Raw genomic sequence first — 21,574 nt, forward strand, 5'->3', positions numbered from 1 at the left:
TCAATGGGAAGGTCAGAAATTACAGAATTTTCCATGTGTCTATAATGTATGTTTTTACATATCTTTATAAAATTCTTGGAAGTTAACATTATTATCAATATTTTACAAGTGAAAATTCTGAAGCTTAGAAAGTTATATAACTTATCCAATAACATTATGAAGTAAGAAGTGATAGAGCTGGGATTTGAACATACACATAATAACAATGTCCACAACATTTTGCTTTGACAAGTTAAAATCCTTTACTGGGGGCTGGGAAGGTGGCTTAGTGGTAGAGCGCTTGCCTTGCATGCATGAGTCCCTGGGTTCGATTCCTCAGCACCACATAAGTGGCACTGTGGTTCCAGTGGTGCAGTGCTAGGTTTGAGCTGAAGAGCTGAGGGACAGCGCCCAGGCCCAGAGTTCAGGCCCACTACCAACCCAAAAAAATACTGAAAAATTAAAAAACAAATTCGAAGTTCACACACAAAAAATGAAGATGCATGCTGGAATGGGACTGGCATTCCAGGTGAGCAAAATGGCATAGGCAAAACTTACAGGCAGGAAGGTCGTGCCAATATTCAATTCAAAGTACAACACATATAATGGTACCAAATAAGCAATCTTAAGATCATTTGAGGGAAAACTGAAGATTACAGCTCAGATGAGGATGTTGCACATTCATGAGATACATTAAAAGGGATACCTAGATTTAAGATAAAAATAGAGTAGCTAAACTCAACTTGCGCTGGGAGGTAGAGCGTTCATAAACTTTGGCCTCTGATACAACATGTGGACAGGCCTCAAAATAAACATCCAAATGTTGCCTGGAAACTGTGACAATAGACACAGCTGACATATAAACTAAACACAAGCTAGGAAGTTTGTAGAACATTTGGCCACATAGTGTGTCTGATAATGAGTTGTGACACTAGATCATCCCCTGCACTTAGAAAAAGCCATGTAGGTCATGAAGTCAGGCTTCCAGTTCTATAAGGCAACTGCTTCATTTTCATTGCTTCACAAACTCTGATTTTCCAGTGTTTTGTGTCCTCCTCCTCCAGGATAGCAGTAATTTTTTTATAGGCAAGAAGTAGCTTATACCACACAGCCAAGATTAGTCATCAAAGAATTGAAAAGCAGTTTATTTCCCCCAACCCCCATGTTTTCTGTTCATGCCTTAAGGAATCTGGGTCTCTTTTCCTGATTCATGAAACAATTCCAAATACATCTGATCTTTGTTTGTCCCCAAAGAAGTCAAACTTGGAAGTAACATCCTACTTTCTTCTTTTGGTCCATCCTCTAGCAAAGGGTTATCAGGAAAGGATTTACTTTAGCCTCTGAATTAATTCCAAAATGGCAGGGTCGTCCTGTGGATAGCATGGCTTTGGGAAATTACATACTAATCTTGCTTATCTTTCTCCAAGAAGAAATGTAATGGATTTTACATTATGGCATTTTGTTTGGACTCAAATGAATGGCTGTTTAGTTCCATATTCTATTCAAGAAAGAATAATCTTTGCAGTAAGAGCAAAAATTAAAACAAATCCTGACAGACTATAAACTAATATAAAGTATAATGTCTGTTGATAGAATGGTTACTATATAGAATGAATATTGTGACTCTGCTGAATAACCCATTTAGAAGCTGTTTAACTTGGCTGGCCCAGTGTGTTCATCCCTTGGCTATAGACCTAAGAAAAGGTGAGAGAAACAAGAGAACTATTGTGGATACTTGTGCTATAAAACCAACTACTAGCCTCAATCTCTACAGAAATGACAGACTCAAAACTTAAGAAAATTAAGAGAGGCAGTTGAATGGAGGCTGAGAAATAGCTCTGATCTGTATCATTCCTTAATTTTTTTTTCTTTTCGTTGTTGTTAAATCACTTTCTTGGTAAAAAAAAAAAAAATGCTTAAATAGCAGACTAATAACAGGTTGTTCTTCACTTATCTAAGCTGACTTTCAACTGACCAAAGTTAAAATGGAGAAAGAAAGAAATGTATAAATATATATCAACAGCACGTTAAATTCTTACAAATAGTAAAGAATCAGTGTTATAGTAGTTGGTAAGAAGAATGACTCTGAATCCAGACCACTTAAATTTGAATCCGAGCTCTCGTGTTTATTTGAATTTAAATACAATTTCTGTCTTAGTTATTTACGTGACCTACATATAAACTACTGGATTTTGTATGATGCATCTATGGAAAGTAACATCAAAATCAAATGGAATCTTGCAACCTATATGACACAGCGTTATTTAAACTTTCTGGGCCTCTGTCTCCTCATTTGTAAAAGTGTTTAAATACCTCTTTACCATGTTGCATGATACATGGTAGTCTCTTTCACTGGTTACCTAATTAAAATCTAACAATATATAACTCCAAAAGAAATAAGGGGCTGGAAGGTGGCTCAATGGTAAAGAGCTTGCCTTGCATGCATGAGGCCCTGGGTTCGATTCCTCAGCACCACATAAGCAAAAAGAAAAAAGTCGGAAGTGGCGCTGTGGCTCAAGTGGTAGAGCACTAGCCTTGAGCTGAAGAGCTGAGTTTCAGTGCCCAGGCTCAGAGTTTAGGCCCCACGACCAGACCCCCCCACCCCAAAAAAAAGAAGCAAAATAAAATGTATATAAGTCATTTAACTTAGTTGTGCCAGTCCTCTGGGAGCACAGCTGAAGAGGAAGAACTCCTGAAACAGGTATATCACAGCTGGGAATTACAAACTGAACTCCTTGCCTGTAAAAGGAGTCCTGACTGCAGATCTCACACACCAGGTTGTCATAAGGCCAGGAGAGATGACGAACTAATCACCCATAAATAAATGCCTTGAAAATTGCTCACTAGCCCAGGATAATGGCAACTGGCTGGAAGTGTGAATCTGGAAAACACCACTAGGAGAAAGGAATTCCAGATCTGGCATACAGAATTAAATTTGCTCTTTGTGGAACACAGGCTCCAAGCCTAAGAATTTCTCTGATAAAAATCTAAATGATCTTAGGCAGAACCATATTTAAAGCGACCTGACAGAGTTAGCTCTACAACATAGAAAAAAAGAGAAACTTTCTCTGCTGAAAATGTTTCAAGCCATAGATTTCAAACGTCACCAGGAGGTAAAACACTATAAGGAAGAGACAGCACCTACACATATGGGATAAATTGTTCTCTGGAAACTGAAGGGAACAGGAAAATTTAAAAGAGACTTCAACTACTTTTTTTTTGTTTTTTGTTTTTTTTTTGTCAGTTGTGGGGCTTGGACTCTGGGCCTGGGCGCTGTCCCTGTGCTCTTCAGCTCAAGGCAAGTGCTCTACCACTTAAGCCACAGCACCATATCTAGTTTTTTAGTGGTTTATTGGAGCTAAGAGTCTCATGGACTTTCCTGCCCAGGCTGTCTTTGAACATTGATCCTCAGATCTCAGCCTCCTGAGTAGCTAGGATTATAGGCATGAGCCACCAGTGCCCGGCCCTTTAACTACATTTTAAAACTCAGAGACAAAGAAAGAAATGCACATATTGGTAAAAATATGAACTACGTGTATCTGAATAGACATTTAAGTGACTGCTCAAATCAGCAGAGGATATGAGTATGGAAGAGAAAACAGAAAAAATTAGGCAATATGAAAAAGAAGTTAAGAATTCTGGAAGAGAAATTTTCTAGCCTCCAGCTTCAGTTCCCTGCTTCAGACACAGCCCTGTGAATCAGATACATTTGTGAATAAAATACTATTTTAAAAATTCCTACCTGTGTTCATGTACTTCCTTCCCCTGATCTTACCACTATACATACCTCACTATACACACTTGGGGAAGAGTAAGATCAAGGGAAGAGTACAGACAAATGAAAAGAGGAAAGGTGAGAAGATGGAGCTATAATAATATTATATATATATATATATATATATATATATATATATGAAAATAAAACTAGCAAAATTCAGGGTAGGGGTGAAGTTGGGAGAGCTAGGGGACAATGATGAATGGGGTGTACTCATAAACTGCAAGCATGTTGGACACTGTTTTATACATATTCTTAGCAAGAGACTATATTAATGTCTCTGATAATTACTCAGTAGCCATTGAGCTGTATGAAAGAATTTTATATGCCCTATTCATGAGGAGGACATAAAAAACATACATACCAAAAAGTGTACAAATAATTCTATTCTCTGCAACCTTCTCCAGCTACACTCCTACCACAGCTTAAAGGAGCAGGGTGAACAGGAAGCTGAGTTCCCCTTTCTCTTCAGGAGCATTGTCTTACACTTTCCCCAATAATTCAATTCTGGGAAGCCTTACAATTTAGTCTTGGTTCTTGATACTTCAGTCACTTATTTGGGGGACTTCAACCCCTTGCTTGTATATGAAAGGAGCTTTGTCTTTCATCCATCCTGAAATGAAATGGGAGTAGGACAGGCTCTAGCTCAGGATCCAAGCATAGGGCATGATTATCAACAGTTCAATATGGTTCACAAGAAATCAGTCATCCTATAGATGGCGAGGGCTCTTAGCAAGCTTTGATTACCCTGCCAGGGCCAAAAGACTACTTTAGATGGGTTCTATAGAATCCATTTCACTCTTTAGAGAAGTGGTCATCAAACGTAGCAGATACGAGGTTAATCATTATCATACCATGGTTATTCTGATTGAGTCTGAGGTGAGGCTTGAGAAATGTCATGTGTGTGTGTGTGTGTGTGTGTGTGTGTGTGTGTGTCTGTCTGTCTGTCTGTCTGTCTGTCTGTCTGTCTCTGTGTATGCCAGTCCTAAAGCTTGAAATCAGGGCCTGAGCACTGTCCCTGAGCCTTTTGCTCAAGGCTAGAGTTCTACTACTTGAGCCGTAGTTCCACTTTCAGCTTTTTGGTGGTTAATTGGAGTTAAGAGTCTCATGGGCTTGCTTGCCTTTGCTGGCTTTGAACTGTGACCTTCAGATATTAATCTCCTAAGTAGTTATAGGTATGAGCCACTGGTGCCTGGCAAAAAATTTCTTTTCATTAAAAAAATAATCTCAGATGAATCTGATGTTAATGTTCTCCAGATCACATATTGTGAAACCCTGTCTTAGAGGATTCCAAATATTGGGAAAGTAAAGGACCATGGGTTAGTCTATAGTCACTCTACTGACCTGAACTCTCTCTTTGAGGGCCAGCAGTCCTATCTTTTCAAAGAAGACCTCAACTGCAAAGCACAACTCTCTGCAGTTAAGGTAATATTGGTTAGATTACAAATCCAAATGATTAGATAGCAATCACTGTTACCCTCACATGCACCTACTCCTTACTCTTTAAGGCTAATATATCCTGTTCATGTAGCCTATAGAACTAAGCAAATTATATGACATTAACTGAATAAACTCAATAAAAGCAGACCTATATCCCTTTCCTAACATGTAAAAATTCCTCAACAAGTAAGCTATTTTTGCTTCCTAACCAGTGTTGCAAAGAGATTTGTAGGAGAACACATAATCACTACCAACAACATTGACCAAGACACTTTATAACTAAAAGTGCTACACAAACATTCCGGTGGGAGCAATCAGGAAAATGATAAAATGTATTTTAAGGGAGTAGGAGATCCTCCACATCTAACTATGGGTATGTGTCTATGAGGTGGCAGCTGTCAAATACAAAATCAGACACTACACTGAGGCGTTGTGTCACTGCAGATAGGAAAGGCTTGGAATTCCACAGCAGGCTAGTCTGACTTTTGATAAGCTTGTCATCCTCTTCTGCACATTCATCTGAGTGGTAAAGAAACAGCAAGATGTGAGAAATCTTAATGCTTGTTCGAAGGGCTGCTATGGGATCTCTTAAACTAAGCAAAAGGATAAAATGGAAATATCTTCTATATATGAAACCTAATAGAAATCCAGTCCATCTAGAAAGTTAGATGTATCACCTATAGAAGGTAGTTAAGAACATTCATCAGAGAGTCTGAGAACTCTCGGGATCACAAAAAAAAGTATGTAGATGTATATATTCAGGAGTAAGTAGAATATCTTAACTAATCCTCAGGAAAAGGATGAGAAAGACAAGCCAACATTCTGAAAGTTGGTTGTGTCAGACTTAGTTCTTACTCATACTAATGATGGCCCACTTGAGACCATCTCAGTACTTAGTGTTAGCAGCTTTTGTCATTTTCCATTTTATACTGACCCTCTGGTTGCAGATATGCTTTAAAGAGTAATATTTCTTGTGTTTGTTCCTACAAAAATAGTCCCTGAAGTTTTACACACCTCTTCCATTTTGTTATTTTTTTGTTTGGTTGTTTTTTTCTCTTTGCCTGCCCTGCAGCTTGAACTCAAGGCCTAGGTGCTGTCCCTGAGCCTCTTTATGCTCAAGGCTAGCTCTCTACCACTATAGTCACAGCTCTTCCAGCTGTGACGCCCCATGAGTCTCATTCATGGGGACTTTTCTGCCCAGGCTGGCTTTGAACAGTGATCTTCAGATCTCAGTTTCCTGAATAGCTAGGATTACAGGCATGAGCCACCAATGCCCTGCTCCATTTTTTTTTTCTTATAGCATCTTGCTAGCAATGCTACCTAGCATTCATGTTGTCTCTTCAGAATTGTCTCATTACATGCACATTAGTTGTTACTTCAGTGTGTATAGCACCATGTCTGATCCATTGTAGAAAGTTCAAAGAGAAGGGAAAAGGAAGGGAGGGGAGAAAAGAGAAGGGGAAGGAAGGGGAGAGGAGAGGAGGAAAGGGGAAACAAAAAGAAAAGGAAAGGAAAGGAGTCCTTATCTCTATCTTTTGAAAATTCACTCTAATCTTTAGGCAAAGGACAATTAGATATCAAATTTCAGAAACTCTACTTGCAAATCCTAAAGAAGAAAGAAAAGGGTATTGTTTACCATTTTTTCGGTCCACTATGAATCGCTATATTAATCCAATAGTATATTCATGTTAAGATAAAGCTAACTTATTATTACAATTTAACACATTTTTTGAAGCAACATGCTTTCAGGGTACAAAAAGATGAATTCTGTCTTCTAGAGTATCACAGTACATCAAAATGTTTATATTCTGAGAATTAAAGTAATTGTAATCAGTGTAGCCAAAGGAGACTTTATGTGAGAAGTTTTTATGGACTAAGACTTAAGTTTATAGAAAATATTTTATGGAGAGCTGTTAAATACATTCCAAGAGTAATACAATATGGTAACAATTATTATTTTTTGAGACAAGGCCTTGCTATGTAACCCTGATTGGCCTCAAACTCTTGATCTCTATCTCAGCCTCCTCAGTGCTAGGATTACAGGTATATACCACCATTCCTGACTCAATAGTATTTTGTTAGTTTGTAAAATGGGCACAATATGAGTATTTTATAACTGCATTATTATTATAGTATGTCAAATATTCAGTGAGTGCCAGAATATGGTGTTCTGACACACAGCTGCAAGTCTATACAAACAAAATTATACTGCTGGAACCTGTTCAAGTCACCTTGTGGTAATTTATTATTATATGGTACTTATTATTATTTATTTTTAATTATTAGTGTGGAAAATAGAATACTACAAAGCATAGGCCAAACAATGCCAATTTGATTAGATTAGACACAGTCTTCACCCAAATTTCCACTGTCCAAATAAATGGATTTAGTCAGAAACCATCATATCTTTGGAGATGTATAAAGTAGCCCTGAAAGATCATATAGACATAATTGGAAGCAATAGAACAATTCAACATTGCTCCCTAAAATGTAAAGAGTATGCCTGATGAGGAGTTAACTTAGAGCTATAGCTATTCATAGAGAAAAAAATAACAGTAAAGTTGCTTGTGATGATCCAATTTACTTTTCCAATATTCATATTATTAATAAAAGACTATGCAGTAATGTATATTTCCCTCAAGGAGTCAGATGAAACATATTTCAGATTCATATCTTCAAAATGAGGGAAGTGTAAGCTTCTAAGAGAGAAGAGACAAATATCTTTATGTACACTTTAGTCCATGAACTGAACTTTTTGTTTAAACAGGCCTGACTAATTAGATCATTCATATTTTGAGGAAAAGTAAATAGTTCTAACAAGGGATTGTGATAACTTTCAAATACAACTGTTTTTACAAACTAAGAACAGAAACAAAGACTTGGCCAGTTTAAGCAGTTAATTCAAATTAATTACTCATGTTTTTCTAAAAGCTTGTTCTTTTTTTGTTTTATTTTTTCAAATGATTATTTTGTATGAGACCTTTAATTTTTTATCATAGGAGAGACATTATACTCAGCCAGTTCTACCAGAGAAAGATCAAGGAACTGAAACTCACCCCCTAATTCTATATAACCAACTCTCTCCTGCACTGGGAATCTTCTTTTAAACCATGTAACTTCAATAGAGACACTATCCATACTTGAAAATGTAGCTTCATAAACACTGTCTCACAATTTGCAGAACACTCTTGTGTCTAACAGACACCAAAAATCCTTGTTAGACACACATGTGAACATGCATACACATGTGAATATCCACCCATAGACACACATTCACATATATTCCTTCTTGAGCTTCATCAGTCCTAGTCATCTATTTCTTCTCCATCCTTCTGTGCACATGATCTTGCTGAAGTTCCCTACCTCAACTTAATCCATTGTCACCTAGAACCCAGGCAGCACTCAGCACACAGCACTTCCCATACTACATCTCCAAGCAATTCCTTTAAGACACTTGGTGCACAGAACTTGAATTCCTACCTACAAGCAAAACATCAGAAAAGAGGCTCGCTGCAGTTATCCATTAGGAAATAAACTTTCCCTCTTTCAATGGTGCATGACACTGAGTGTTGAGCTTCCCTGCAATGCAGATCTTTCCTGTAGAAAACATCTCCAGCAGCAGGAACTTCCCAGAACTGCTGAAAGACAGCTGTCTTACTGACAAGTTATTGATTCTTTCAGACTGATCAGAGGCTCCAAGGTCCCAGCTAGTAAGGAAGCTGCTTAGACTTTCTACCTCATTTTCTCAAGCTGTAAATTCTACAATAATAAGCTTGTCCCCTTGCCCATTCATAACCAAACAACACGGTCGCCTTGACACCATGGAATGTTAAGTCTCTGGAAAACACTCTGTACACTTGATAGTATCTATCAGCAATCTGACCCTACAACCGCCTCTGGCTGTGTTGAAGGAACTAGATCTGAAACATGTTACAACACTGCCCGGCCACACCCAGCATGTGTCAGGTACGCAGTGAGAGGTCAGGCACGGTGAGCTCATTCTCCAACACCGAGGTCATGGGATGGGGGCGGGGCTGGGGAGTGGGGAACAGAATGAACCAAGAGGCCAAAGCAGATCCACACAGTGGCTGAGTTTCTTCTTTCGCCACTCAAACCTTTTGTGTTATAACTCTTCCCGTCAGTCACCGGACGCGCTGCCAGCTGATGAACCAATAACCAAGTTCTGCACAGGAAGAATGGACTAGAAACGACTTAGGGAATTTCGAAATCAATCTGGAAAGAAATCTTCTGGCCGGGATCAAGAGCACTGGGAGAGCGCGCGCCCCCAGGCTGGGGAATCAGGTTGCAGAATCCCAGGGCCCAGGACGGGCACCAGGGCCAAGGCAGCCAGGCCGACACAGCTCTGTACAAAGCTGAGGAAATCAGTACTCACTCGGCTGGAGAGTCGGGGCCCAACAGACCTCAGCCGGGCTTTCCGGATGTTTGCATTCCTCTTTGAGTTCTGCCCTCTGCGGTGTCAGCTTGGAGAGCCAGCTGAGCCCCGCCCCGAGCCCGGACGGCTTCCCGGAAGGAAGCTGGGTCAGGCTGCACTCCCCGGCTCATGCGCCCTGAGCCTCGCATCCCGGGGAACTACACACACACTTGGTGATACGAGACCAGGGAAGGGTAGGAGCTCCGCAAATACCCCTCCCTCTCCCAAAATAGCTCCTCTGAAACTGTAACGTTAACGAATAACGACAGCCAGCAGGGATCCGCACAAGTACAATGGTACGACGGGATTTAGTTATTTTTAGCTTGCAGTTTAGTGCAATCAGAATTCTTCTCATTGGACGTCATGCATTTTTTTATGTTTCAAAACTTCACAATAAGAACAGATTTGAAGCCTGGGCATAAAATAAGAATTCATGGGCTGGGAATGTGGCTGGGTGGTCGAGTGCTTGCCTAGCATGAATGAAGCCTCTGGGTTCGATTCCTCAGTATCACATACACAGAAAAAGCCCCGCAGTAGTGCTGTGGCTCAAGTGGTAAAGCTTTAGTCTTGAGCACAGAGGTTCAAGGGCAGAGCCCAGGCACTGAGTGCAAGCCCCAGAGCCGGCAAAAACACACACACACACATACACAACTGAATTCATGAGTGTAAACCGCTACTGATAAATTTATGAGTGAGTAAATAAATAGGGGAAAAGAAAACACTTTCTGATAGGAGAAGGAATCTAACTAAAATGTAGACTGGATGATGGAGTTGAAAAAAAGAGTTATTAACTTTTAAAGGGAACCCTGATTTTAATAAACATTCTCACTGATTCAATATGAACACAAAAATGTAAGAATGACTGATTGGGTCTTATTTCCCAAACTTTATTTGTACATTAGCGAGACTATATATACATATGTATATATATTGCATACATATACATACATATATGTGTACATTACATCTACACATATATGTGTACATATAGATATGTATGTGTATATACACATATACACATATATATGTATATATTACATGTGCACACATACACACACATATATACACATACATATAATACATACAATACACATATATGACATGTGCATATATTTCATATGTACATATATACACATACATATATACATATGTATATGTATACATATATACATATACATATGTATATATGTATGTGTATATATGTATGAATATATACAGTCTTCTGTAATTATATGTTAATTTATGCCAGAAACTGGGGAAGGAAAGTGAGTCATAAAAACATAGCAAGAAAGAACAAGAGAGATAAAATCAGCCTTTGTTTTAGGATTAGAGATGTGAACCAGCAGCGCCTGGCTAAGAGGTTTTCCCTTCTTTGCTGTTTTTGTTTTCTTTATTTTTGTCTTGTTTGTTTATCTGTCTTTGGGAGGGTAATGGGGGTCACAGAAATGGTGGCACAAAGGGTGAACAAATGCATCCATGGTACTCACTAGACACTATATTGAAAATGAACTATATATCATGTGGATGGAGACAGGAGGGAAAAACTGGAAGAGAGTGAGAGAAGGGGTGTGCATTGCCCCAAAAGAAATGCACTCATTGCCTGACTTATGGAACCGTAACCCCTTTGTACATCACCTTTATAATAACAAGCAAAATTGTAAAATAAATAAAAAAATAGAAAAAAAAAACAGAAGCTGGCTGAGAACTGAGAACTCTTCCAGCAATAAAATTCATGACTAATTATGAATCACAACTACTTTCAGATTGACTAATAAGAGTCTATTCAAGAGTCTATTTCTGCAGTCTCATTAATCTTCATTATTTATTTACAAAAAAGTAAAGTCTAGGTACTCAACCTTTTAAAGTAAGGGGGTAGTAGTAAAGTTTGAACTCAGAGCCTTATGCTTAAGCATTTTGCCACCTGAACTACACCTCCAGCCCTCCCCTTCTTTTTTTCTTTTTAAATATATTTTCTTTAAGTAGTTGTATAAAGGAGTTCAAGTCAACAGGTCAATTTTCCTTTTGGCTTACTTTCAGAGAAGGTATCACTTTTGCATAAGGCCTTCTTCAGATTGTGACTGTTCTATCTGCCTTCTACATAGCTGCCATTAAAGGTATTCGTCACCACACCCAGTTTCTTTTTTGAAATAGGGTCCCCTCAATAACATTATTTTTTTCTCCCTGGCCTAGCCTGGAACCATAGGCTTCCCATCTCTACCTCTCTCATAGCTGGGATTACAGGTATGAGCTACTATAGCTTCACCAAGAGCTTTGGATCTTATTCTAAGCCTCAGAACAAAAGGGGAGAATGGATTCTACTTACAGGCCTAACTAATCATTGTATTAGAATTCTCATGATGCAGTCCTGCCATATATAGAAAATATCCTACAATATACAGTATTCATATGAGTTTCACATAGAATATTTATTCTTTTTTTTTTTTTTGCCAGTCCTAGAGCTTGAAATCAGGGCCTGGGCATGGACCTGAGCTTCTTTTGCTCAAGGCTAGCACTCTACTACTTGAGCCACAGTACCACTTCTAGTTTTTTCTGTTTTTGTAGTACTGAGGAATTGAACCCAGGGCTTCATGCATGCTAGGCAAGCACTCTACCACTAAGCCACATCCCCAGCCCCAAAATATTTATTCTTGTTTTTTTTTTTTTTGGGTCCGGTCGTGGGGCTTGAACTCTGGGCCTGGGCGCTGTCCCTCAGCTCTTCAGCTCAAGGCTAGTACTCTACCACTTGAGCCACAGCGCCACTTCTGGCTTTTTTCTTTTTGCTTATGTGGTGCTGAGGAATCGAACCCAGGGCCTCAGGAATGCAAGGCAAGCACTCTACCACTGAGCCACCTTCCCAGCCCCCAAAATATTTATTCTTAAATACAGAACTTAACATGTTTTCAATAATAATAGAAATATTATTTATTTTAATTTTCAGGCTAAATAAGTTCAAAATCCAGAAACTCAGGACTAATTCTCCCTGCCATTTGTGGCCACCATTTAGTCACAACTTTTTGACTGCTGTGAGACTATCTAGCTTTGCTTGTGTAACTGTGGCAGTTGTACAAAAAGGGCTTCAAGTTATGCCACATGCTAGCACCTCTAGCTTTGCTCAATGAGGCCTAGAAATGGTAGTTTTTAAAGAGCCATTCATACTGAATTAGAGCCATCTAATCTAGCATCAAATGAATAAATGAGTATTTTTTTCTACAACTCTGTGAGAGTTGAAGACATGAGAAAAGTGGGAGGAAAGAATTAAATTGTGGAAAATCTGTTATGCCAGAAACTGGGGAAGGAAAGTGAGTCATAAAAACATAGCAAGAAAGAACAAGAGAGATAAAATCAGAAGAGAGAAATGATAGTATTTTTGGAAGCCATGGAACAATGCAGGTTTGCTTTTAAATAGTAAAGCAATGAAGAGCCAGCTAGAATATCTTCACTTCCCACATATACTAGCTCCTACAACTTACTGGATGAAATATGTGTCAGAAAAGGGCAGGATGCTTAGGCCTTAAAGAACTAAGTCTTTTCAGGAAAAACCTCACTAGATTCCAACCACATGCTGAATCTCCAAAATTATGTCATAGTAATTCTTCAAGCCATACAAATTACTTCATTATTGTTATGAGTAGGTTTTGCTACTGATCTCTCTCTCCCCTTCTCCCACTCTCATACTTTCCCCCTCTCTCTGACCCACTCCCTCGATCCATCTCCCCTTTCCCTCCCTCACCTCTTCCCCTTCCCCTTCTCTCATCCTGGGGCTTGAACTCAGGCCTGGGCACTGTCCTTTTTCATTTTAGCTACTCAAGGCTAGCACTCTACCATTTGAAACACAGCTCTACTTCCGGCTGTCTGGTGGTTAATGGGAGATAAGAGTCTCATGGACTTTATGGCCTAGCTGGCTTCAAACAGCAATCCTCAGATCTCAGCCTCTTGAGTTGCTAGGATTACAGGTGTAAGTCACTGACACACAACTATCGCTTATTTTACAGGCATAAATTAGGTTGTAGGTTAAATATAGCTCCTAATAAAATAAACAGTAAGACATGTTCAGGTGAACTTTTCTAGCTGTAGAGTTCTCAACAACAGGAAAGGGGGGCTGGCAGAAATAATCACAACAGAGACACATGTGCCTCTATTTTCTCACAACTACCAACTGCCAGGTATAGGGCTCCATGTTTTATATATTTTATTTTGTTTCAGCTTTGCAACAGCTCTCACAACATAAGTCTTGCTCCAGCTTTGATGAGGCAGCGGCGCCCCGATGGCACCAAGGGAGTGAGTGGCAAAGAGGAAATGCAAACTTGGGTTTGTTTGAGCCAAGAGACCCTCCTGGTGGGCATCCATGTGGCAGGGTTCCAACAGCAGTGACAATGTGTGGTTGTGCCACACACAGAGCATGTGCCTCAGTTTGGGATTTACATTGGTTTCAAACATTAATTTACCCTTTGCATTTATAATAATCATCTTTCAATCATTTTTTTTTATCTTTCTACTGGTTAGAAGGACATTGAGAATGTCAACATAAAATACACTCAAGATGTTAAATTGAGATGGCAGTGCTGAGGGCTTAAGCCCTATTATTCAATAATAGAAAGTTACATCTTTTCCTCAAACACATAAATGACACTTTGTTAAAACACACACACACACACACACACACACACACACAAACACAGCTTTGTAGTGACCTATGAGCACTCTTTTCCTTCCTTGCAAGGCCCACCCACTGATGACAGACTGACAGGTGATAAGGGAATAGGATCTCTCCTGTTCAGGCAACTGACTCACCTTGGTGTCTGAGGCTGCTCCACTGGCATGAGCTCTGGAGGGGTGACTGCTCCCCAAGTTCGATGCTTTTTTCTTGAAAAAAAAATATTATTTCAGTGGGAGAAGAGACCTTAACAACATAGACAAGTGCAACTTTTCTTATCAATACACATATCTTCTCCAACAAAACTCAATAATATTCTAAACACATTTAATTTTAAATTGCTTCTGTAGCTATGCCTGATGAGTACAGAAATATGAAATGGAAGGGGAATTTGCATAAATCCAAGTTGCTCAATATTCACTGACTTAGAAGAATTGCGAAACTCATTTGTGATTTCCCAGCATAAATTTCTTTTTCTTTCTTTCTTTTTTTTTTTTTTTGTCGGTTGTGGGGCTTGAACTCTGGGCCTGGGCGCTGTCCCTCAGCTCTTCAGCTCAGGGCAAGTGCTCTACCATTTCTGGTTTTCTAGTGGTTTACTGGAGATAAGAGTCTCATAGATGTTCCTGCCTGGGCTGGCTTTGAACCGTGATCCTCAGATCTCAGCCTCCTGAGTAGCTAGGATTACAGGCATGAGCCACCGGCACCCGGCTCCAGCATAAATTTCTTCTGGTAACACCACTCGCTGTGTGTGGGGGGGGGTGGGAGGAGGTCTTCTTTTTCACAGTTATATAGAGCATGGACAATGGTATACCCATGATGGAAGGTGATTTACCAGTGTATGCCAAAGATGTAATTCTACTTGTGAAATTTTACCCTGAGGAAATGACAAGAAAAAAAGGCTTTTTTTATTCACACATATTTATTAAATATTAAAGTTCATCGTGATATCCGAATGGCTATTGAATCTTTGTTTATGATTTGATAGGCAATCATTCTATTAGAATATCAGAATTAAATACCTTAATAGTAAAATCTATTAGAACACTATTTCGAGTCTTCTGTGTATATTAAGTGCCATATTTAATGACATTTAAATCTTCACATTAACTAATACAAATCTTCCACTATTGTTATCCCCACGTTATAAGTGAGGGACTGCGGTGGAGTGCATATGTAATGCGGGTGGCCCTGGTCACAGGTAGTGAGAGACAAGAAGTCTGCTTCTGACTGCTCTGTTATGTATTTATCCTCTCACAAAAGGGGTAGAGAGATAGGTTATGACATGGTGATGATTCAATCAATGGAAGCATTTATTATTCATATTTTAAAGAAAGGTAAGTCATCAAATACAGTGAAAGCAGGGGTTATACTGTGGGGGAGGGACATACAAAGCAACAAAGAAATAATCTTATAAATGTGTTAGAAACAATCGTATGAAAGAAAAAAAACATTTGAATATATATCTTAGGGTTCATTTCCCTAACATCAACTTATCTGACCTTTTCTGCTTGATGTTGGTATAATTTGTGGAGAGGAAGGGGAAAAACAAATCGTTTAAATAGAGATACAGGTGGACCCATTGCAACAATGAGATGTACAAGTCGTTATGCCAAAAATGAACTTTACAACTTTGGTGGGGGGGGGAAGGGGAGGATAGGAAGGGATGGGAAGGGGAAACAAAGGAGGAGGCTACAATGCTTGATAAGAAATGTACTCATTATCTTGCCCATGTAATTGTAACCCCTCTGTACAGGATTTTCACAATAAAAAAAGAAATAAAAAAATAAAAAAGAAAGGTAAGTCAGAGTTGAAATTAGACATTGCATGATCCCTGAAATGTGTGTGTGTGTGTGTGTGTGTGTGTGTGTGTGTGTGTGTGTGTTCTACCAATGGGGTCAACAGATATTTACAAGGGAATCCTTCTCGGGCTCTTTCAAATTTTCTTAAATAACTATATTAATTGAGAAAAGAAAGTAAATGATGAAGGGAAAGTAAAGTACATAGTTGCTGTCTCAAAAAGGCCTGTATACCAAAATCCCTTATTTTTTTTTCTTTTTTTTGTCGGTCGTGGGGCTTGACCTCTGGGCTTGGGCACTATCCCTGTGCTCTTCAGCTCAAGGTGAGCACTCTACCGCTTGAGCCACAGTGCCACTTCTGCTTTATTGGAGATAAGAGTCTCACAGACTTTTCTGCCCAGACTGGCTTTACACCACGATCCTCAGATTTCAGCCTCTTGAATAGCTAGGATTACAGCCACTGGTGCCTCGCCTCTAAATCCCTTACTCTTACGTATCTATGTTCCAAAGAAGCAGACAAATACTGTCCTCTAAATCCCCTACTTTTAAGTATCTATTTTCCAAAGAAGCAAACAAATGACTCTGCATGGGAAGAAAACACTGGAAACACTGACTACATGAGGATGGTTATACATTAGCTGATCAGTGCTCTATATCTGTGCAGTGAGAAGTTTGTATGTATAACTGAGAATCACTTCGCTTAACTGTTTTAACATTTAGGAAATACTTAGCCAAACTAAAATTCCTTAATTTTTTAAAGTGTCTCCCATAGAAGCCTGAAGAGAAGTATTCACTTTTTTAGGTAAATATTGTCCCAGCAAAAAGCAAAATCAAAATTAGCTTGTTGTCCTCACAGTATAATATCTATGTGTCTACCAGTTGACAAATTCTATAGTACTTCATGAAGATTACTGGGGTGGTATGTCTTTATAAAGTGGAATCTAGGGGTCAGAGAGAAATTTTTCAGGAGTGCTAAGCTAGGCATTGATTGAAGAATAAACACACTCCCAAGAATAGGACACTACTATCAACCAAGGAAGAAAAGTTCTAGATGATTGAAATAGAAACAAGAGTTACTAAAAAGCTATCAATGTGAAAAATGGTGAAAAGAGAAATAATATCCAGATTGCAATACCTTTTCATGATATGAGTGTATTCACAAATAGTTTCTGATAAGCATAATGTATAAATAGACTCTGAGTAAAAGAGGGGATGTTAAATATAAAGTTTATAGAGCAACAGAGTCATTCAACTCAATTTCCTCATTTAACTTAAGCCTAAAGAGGTTAGATCATTTTCCAGCTGCCTAGAACACCTGTTTTTAGTGTTTGGTTTACTGAGGAAGGTCATGTATCAGTTCTGGGCTAAATACAAGCTCTGCTCAAGACAATAACACCACATGCCAGGCCCTGGCTCCTCTGGGAAGCCTGTAAATGTAGCTAGAATTTGCCATGAGATTTTTTTTTAACCCTTGTTATTTTTTGCCTGTTATGAAACCATTAAGGTTTCCTCCTGTACCACAGATGCCTGTACATGCATGCTTCTGCTACACTGGCTTCTTTCTTTCTGTTCCTCCAGCCTTCCAAACCCCATCCTGCCTCAGGATCTTTGGAAGGCTTATTCTTAGAGGACAGTTCATCTATCTACAGTAAAAGAAACTTCTCAAGACAAACTCATTCCACATTTGTCCTAACCACAAGTATGTTCTAACCACTGAAATAAAAGCTTGAGATTAGTTGTGAATACCCATCCTACAAGAAATTCATTTCTCTAATTCCATAGACTAGAATAGACACTCGGCAGATTTGTCTAATCTTCTTCTAATATGAACGTGCACCTCTCTGTTGAGTTTTACAGAAAGTAAGCTGCAAGGCACATCCTGCCCCTTGGCCTTGTCTAATCATTCTCAGGCCTGGCTGAGTCATTCCTAGCTTTCAATTCAGCATGTCACAGGGACTCAGCCTCCTAACACCTGACAGGAATATCAGTGTCATTGTCCATGCATTGTGTGTCTCTGCTGAATCCAAATTCCAAGACACCAAGTCTGGGTCACGGTCAGGGGACTTGTGAGGTACCCCCTGGCTCATTAGCAGACTTGTGAGTGTGCACAGCCGTGTGCACATGGATGAAGAATCTGTACCACTGGAAGCAGCTCCCTGATATCCAAAACCAGCTTGCTAGCTGAGAGGTCAGCAGACACCTCATGTTTGTGCAGTGTTCAAGATATAGCATACTGAGGTCTGTGATCAATTGTACCTGGGGTGTTGGGGAGACATAAAAGGAATTAACCAGATAACTTTCACAGATCTCTTATAGTTCATAATAAAGATTTTTCTGGCTCAGAACTCAATTTATAAAAGCTATTTTCAAAATAATGAAGTTGTAAGAGGCAGTCAAAAAGCTGCTAGGTTACTCCTGCCTAAATATGGGCAATGGTACCCTGAAGGAAGCCTCATGGTGTTCTGAGACATGGTGACAATACAAAGGTGAGAATACCAAATCTCCAGGATAATGGTCTCACCCTTTCATGTACGTGGTGAAATCCTAGTCAATCCCATGCCAGCTTTGAAATTTTGAGTAAATTCATGACCCCCCCTCCCTCTTTCCCCCTCCATGTGTCTGTCTCTCTCTGTCTCTCTCAGCACTGAGACTGAACCACGGCCTTCTGTATGCCAGGCAAGTACTCTAACACACCACACCACACACCTAAGCTGCTTGTGTTTGCTTTGTTTGTGAGACAGGTCTTGCTACCATTTTGCCCAGACTGGCCTCATTCTGGTAATCCTCTTGCTTCTGCCTCCTCTGAGGCTGGGATTACAGTTATGTGGGCCTTCACTCCCAGAAACTTTAAATCCTTTTTACAACCGAATTTCTAATTGGAATAATGTGCATAACTCTATTCATATCTCGAGTGACTTGGGGAGTTAAATGAGATGAGAACCCCCTGCTGTGACAAACAAGGCCTAGAGTCCTTGAACAGGTAACAATGGAACAGACTGACCACCTCGAACAACATGAGTGTGGTTTTAACTGATAAGACTACACAGTAACTGTTACAAACTTCCTATGAGGTTTCATTATTCCTATAATCAAAACAAAAAATACATTTTTCACTAGATAGAAACAAGTGATTTGTGTTTTTTTATTAGGACTAGTCCTTTGATCCAAGAAGTGAAACACAGTTAAATTACTTAGAAACAACTTTTGAAAGTTGTTTCTAAGCTGTGTTAATGTATAAGAACAGCCTTTAGAATGTGTGATATATGTTCTGGGTTTCTAGCACAGAGCTCCTAAAAGATATATAGTAATACAGTGCAATAGTAATAGCAATTGGAGGATCTTTTCCTCATATTTTGTGCTTAACCTTGTTTTTTTGTTTGTTTGTTTGTTACAGAGACTCTAAATCCCTAGGAATTTCCATGGGTGAGTAGAAACATCTTTGCTCTCAGGAAGTGATTTTTGGTTGGTTTCTGGGTACAGGCTGGTCACCAGGAAAACCAAATGGTTACTCTCAGGAATCTTTAAGTCCCACCCCACCCCCTTTAGGAGAAGGAAGAGGGGTTAGAAGTAGAGTTAATAATTATGCCTACATGATAAACCCTTTCAGGATGGTGGATATATACATGTGCTAGAAGGGTGGAAAAAAAACTGCTGGGTTCTGGATCTACTAACACCTTACTTTATGAACTTCTTCATCTATATGTTCATCTGTATCTTTTAACATATCTTTTATTATATAGTAATTGGGCTAATGAATGTTTCCCAAAAATCTCTGAACAAATCTTGGATTAATTATTAAGTCCATGAAAGGAGTCATAAAAACTTGATGCATTGTTGCTTGATTAGTAGCATTGGTACCAACCTGGGGTTTTTGTTTGGCACCTGAAATAGGGGTAGTAAAGGAACCCTTAATTAGTACCATTTGTACTACCTCTGTTTTATTCTCAAAATTTGTTGAACTGTACAACACTTAATGGGTATCCTAACTGGGCAATGAAGAATTGCTTGTATGGAAGAAACTTCCAGGAATGTTTGTGATCAGAAGTATTTTGTTATGAGGGTATATTAGGAGAAAAGAAGGTGTTTTTTTTTTTTGTTTCTTGTGTTTGTTTTTTGTTTTTAACTATAGAAGAAATAAGAATTTATTTCAACAATGGGCTGATACTCTTTGGAGTACTCTATGCATTTACGGTATTTTTTGCCTTGTATGAACTCTGTCAATTACATACATCTACCCACAGATAAATATGTAATTGCTCAATGAATACTAGCTAAAAAGACCCTAGGGGCTCTGGGTTACTTTGCAGGGTTAATGCTAGAAAGCCACCCTAATGAATAGATATAAGTCTAAAAGAATTGCAGTCTTCTTAAGTCCAGATGGATTTGGTGTTAGACACTACAATCTGAGTCACCAAGAAAATAAGCATAAGTGGTCTTGGCACAGCTCTGCAGCTCTGTTTCTTGGCACTTTGACATGAGTTCAGGAGTCACAATAGACATCTCACAGTTAGTATGGACTCCTTGGCAATGACATTACCTCAATAGAATGCTTGCTGCACTGCACTTCCAGGTTGGCTAAGGGCATCATTGCTCTTAGGGGCACAGTTCCAGATCACTTATTGAAGAAATCCCCTCCCCCCAAAAGCAGAGCAAACACAAAATACTGACCAGATTAAAGCCTACTGAGGGGCTGGGAAGGTGGCTCAGTGGTAGAGCGCTTGCCTTGCATGCCTGAGGCCCTGGGTTCGATTCCTCAGCACCACATAAGCAGAAAGAAAAAAAGCCGGAAGTGGCACTGTGGCTCAAGTGGTAGAGCGCTAGCCTTGAGCTGAAGAGCTGAGGGACAGCGCCCAGGCCCAGAGTTCAGACCCCATGACCGGACCAAAAAAATAAATAAAAATAAAGCCTACTGAATGCCTAGATTCTTGAATAAAGAGTTTTATGGATTTTCAAAGCCCCCTTTGCTGAATATTCTCTCTCTTTCCTTTCCTTTCCTTCCCTCTCCCTTTCCCTCTCCCTCCTTCCCTCCCTCTCTTACTCCTCCCCTCTTTCCTTCCTTCCTTCCTTCCTTCCTTCCTTCCTTCCTTCCTTCCTTCCTTCCTTCCTTCCTTCCTTTCTTTCTTTCTTTCTTTCTTTCCTTTCTTTCTTTCTTTCTTTCTTTCTTTCTCTTTCTTTCTTTCTTTCTTTCTTCTGTTATGGGGCTTGAACTCAGGGCCTGGGCACTGTCCCTCAGCTCTTGCTCAAGGCTAGCATCCTACCATTTTGAGCCACAGTGCCACTTCCAGTTTAGGGATTAAATGGAAAAAAAAAAAAAAAAAGAGTCTCAGGGGGACTTTTCTGCCCAGGCTGGCTTCAAACCATAATCCTCAGATCCCAGCCTGCTGAATTGCTAGGATTACAGGCATGAGCCACTGGCACCTGTCTTGAATACTGTTTCTTTAATTTGAAAAGATTTATATATCTTGAAGCATTTTGTTTATTCTAGGCCTTGTTAATGA

The 21,574-nt window shown here is 39.3% G+C and overlaps 1 protein-coding gene across 8 annotated transcripts in view; it reads right to left on the minus strand.

Annotated features, from left to right (window-relative positions):
• Cast (calpastatin) overlaps window positions 1-21,574 on the minus strand; it is a 102,678-nt gene that overhangs the window by 64,946 nt on the left and 16,158 nt on the right. For 6 of the 8 annotated variants that reach the window (XM_042690671.1, XM_042690670.1, XM_042690669.1 and 3 more), the window contains exon 3: window positions 14,418-14,489. In XM_042690671.1, coding sequence (XP_042546605.1) covers window positions 14,418-14,489 — 72 coding nt within the window. Of the gene's footprint in view, window positions 1-9,587; window positions 9,690-14,417; window positions 14,490-21,574 lie in introns of those variants that run through there. The other 2 variants (XM_042690673.1, XM_042690672.1) reach the window with 1 other exon arrangement.

This window comes from Dipodomys spectabilis, unplaced genomic scaffold (assembly GCF_019054845.1).
Source record: "Dipodomys spectabilis isolate Male_0828 unplaced genomic scaffold, ASM1905484v1 ptg000140l, whole genome shotgun sequence".
In the NCBI taxonomy this organism is placed as follows: Eukaryota; Metazoa; Chordata; class Mammalia; order Rodentia; family Heteromyidae; genus Dipodomys; species Dipodomys spectabilis.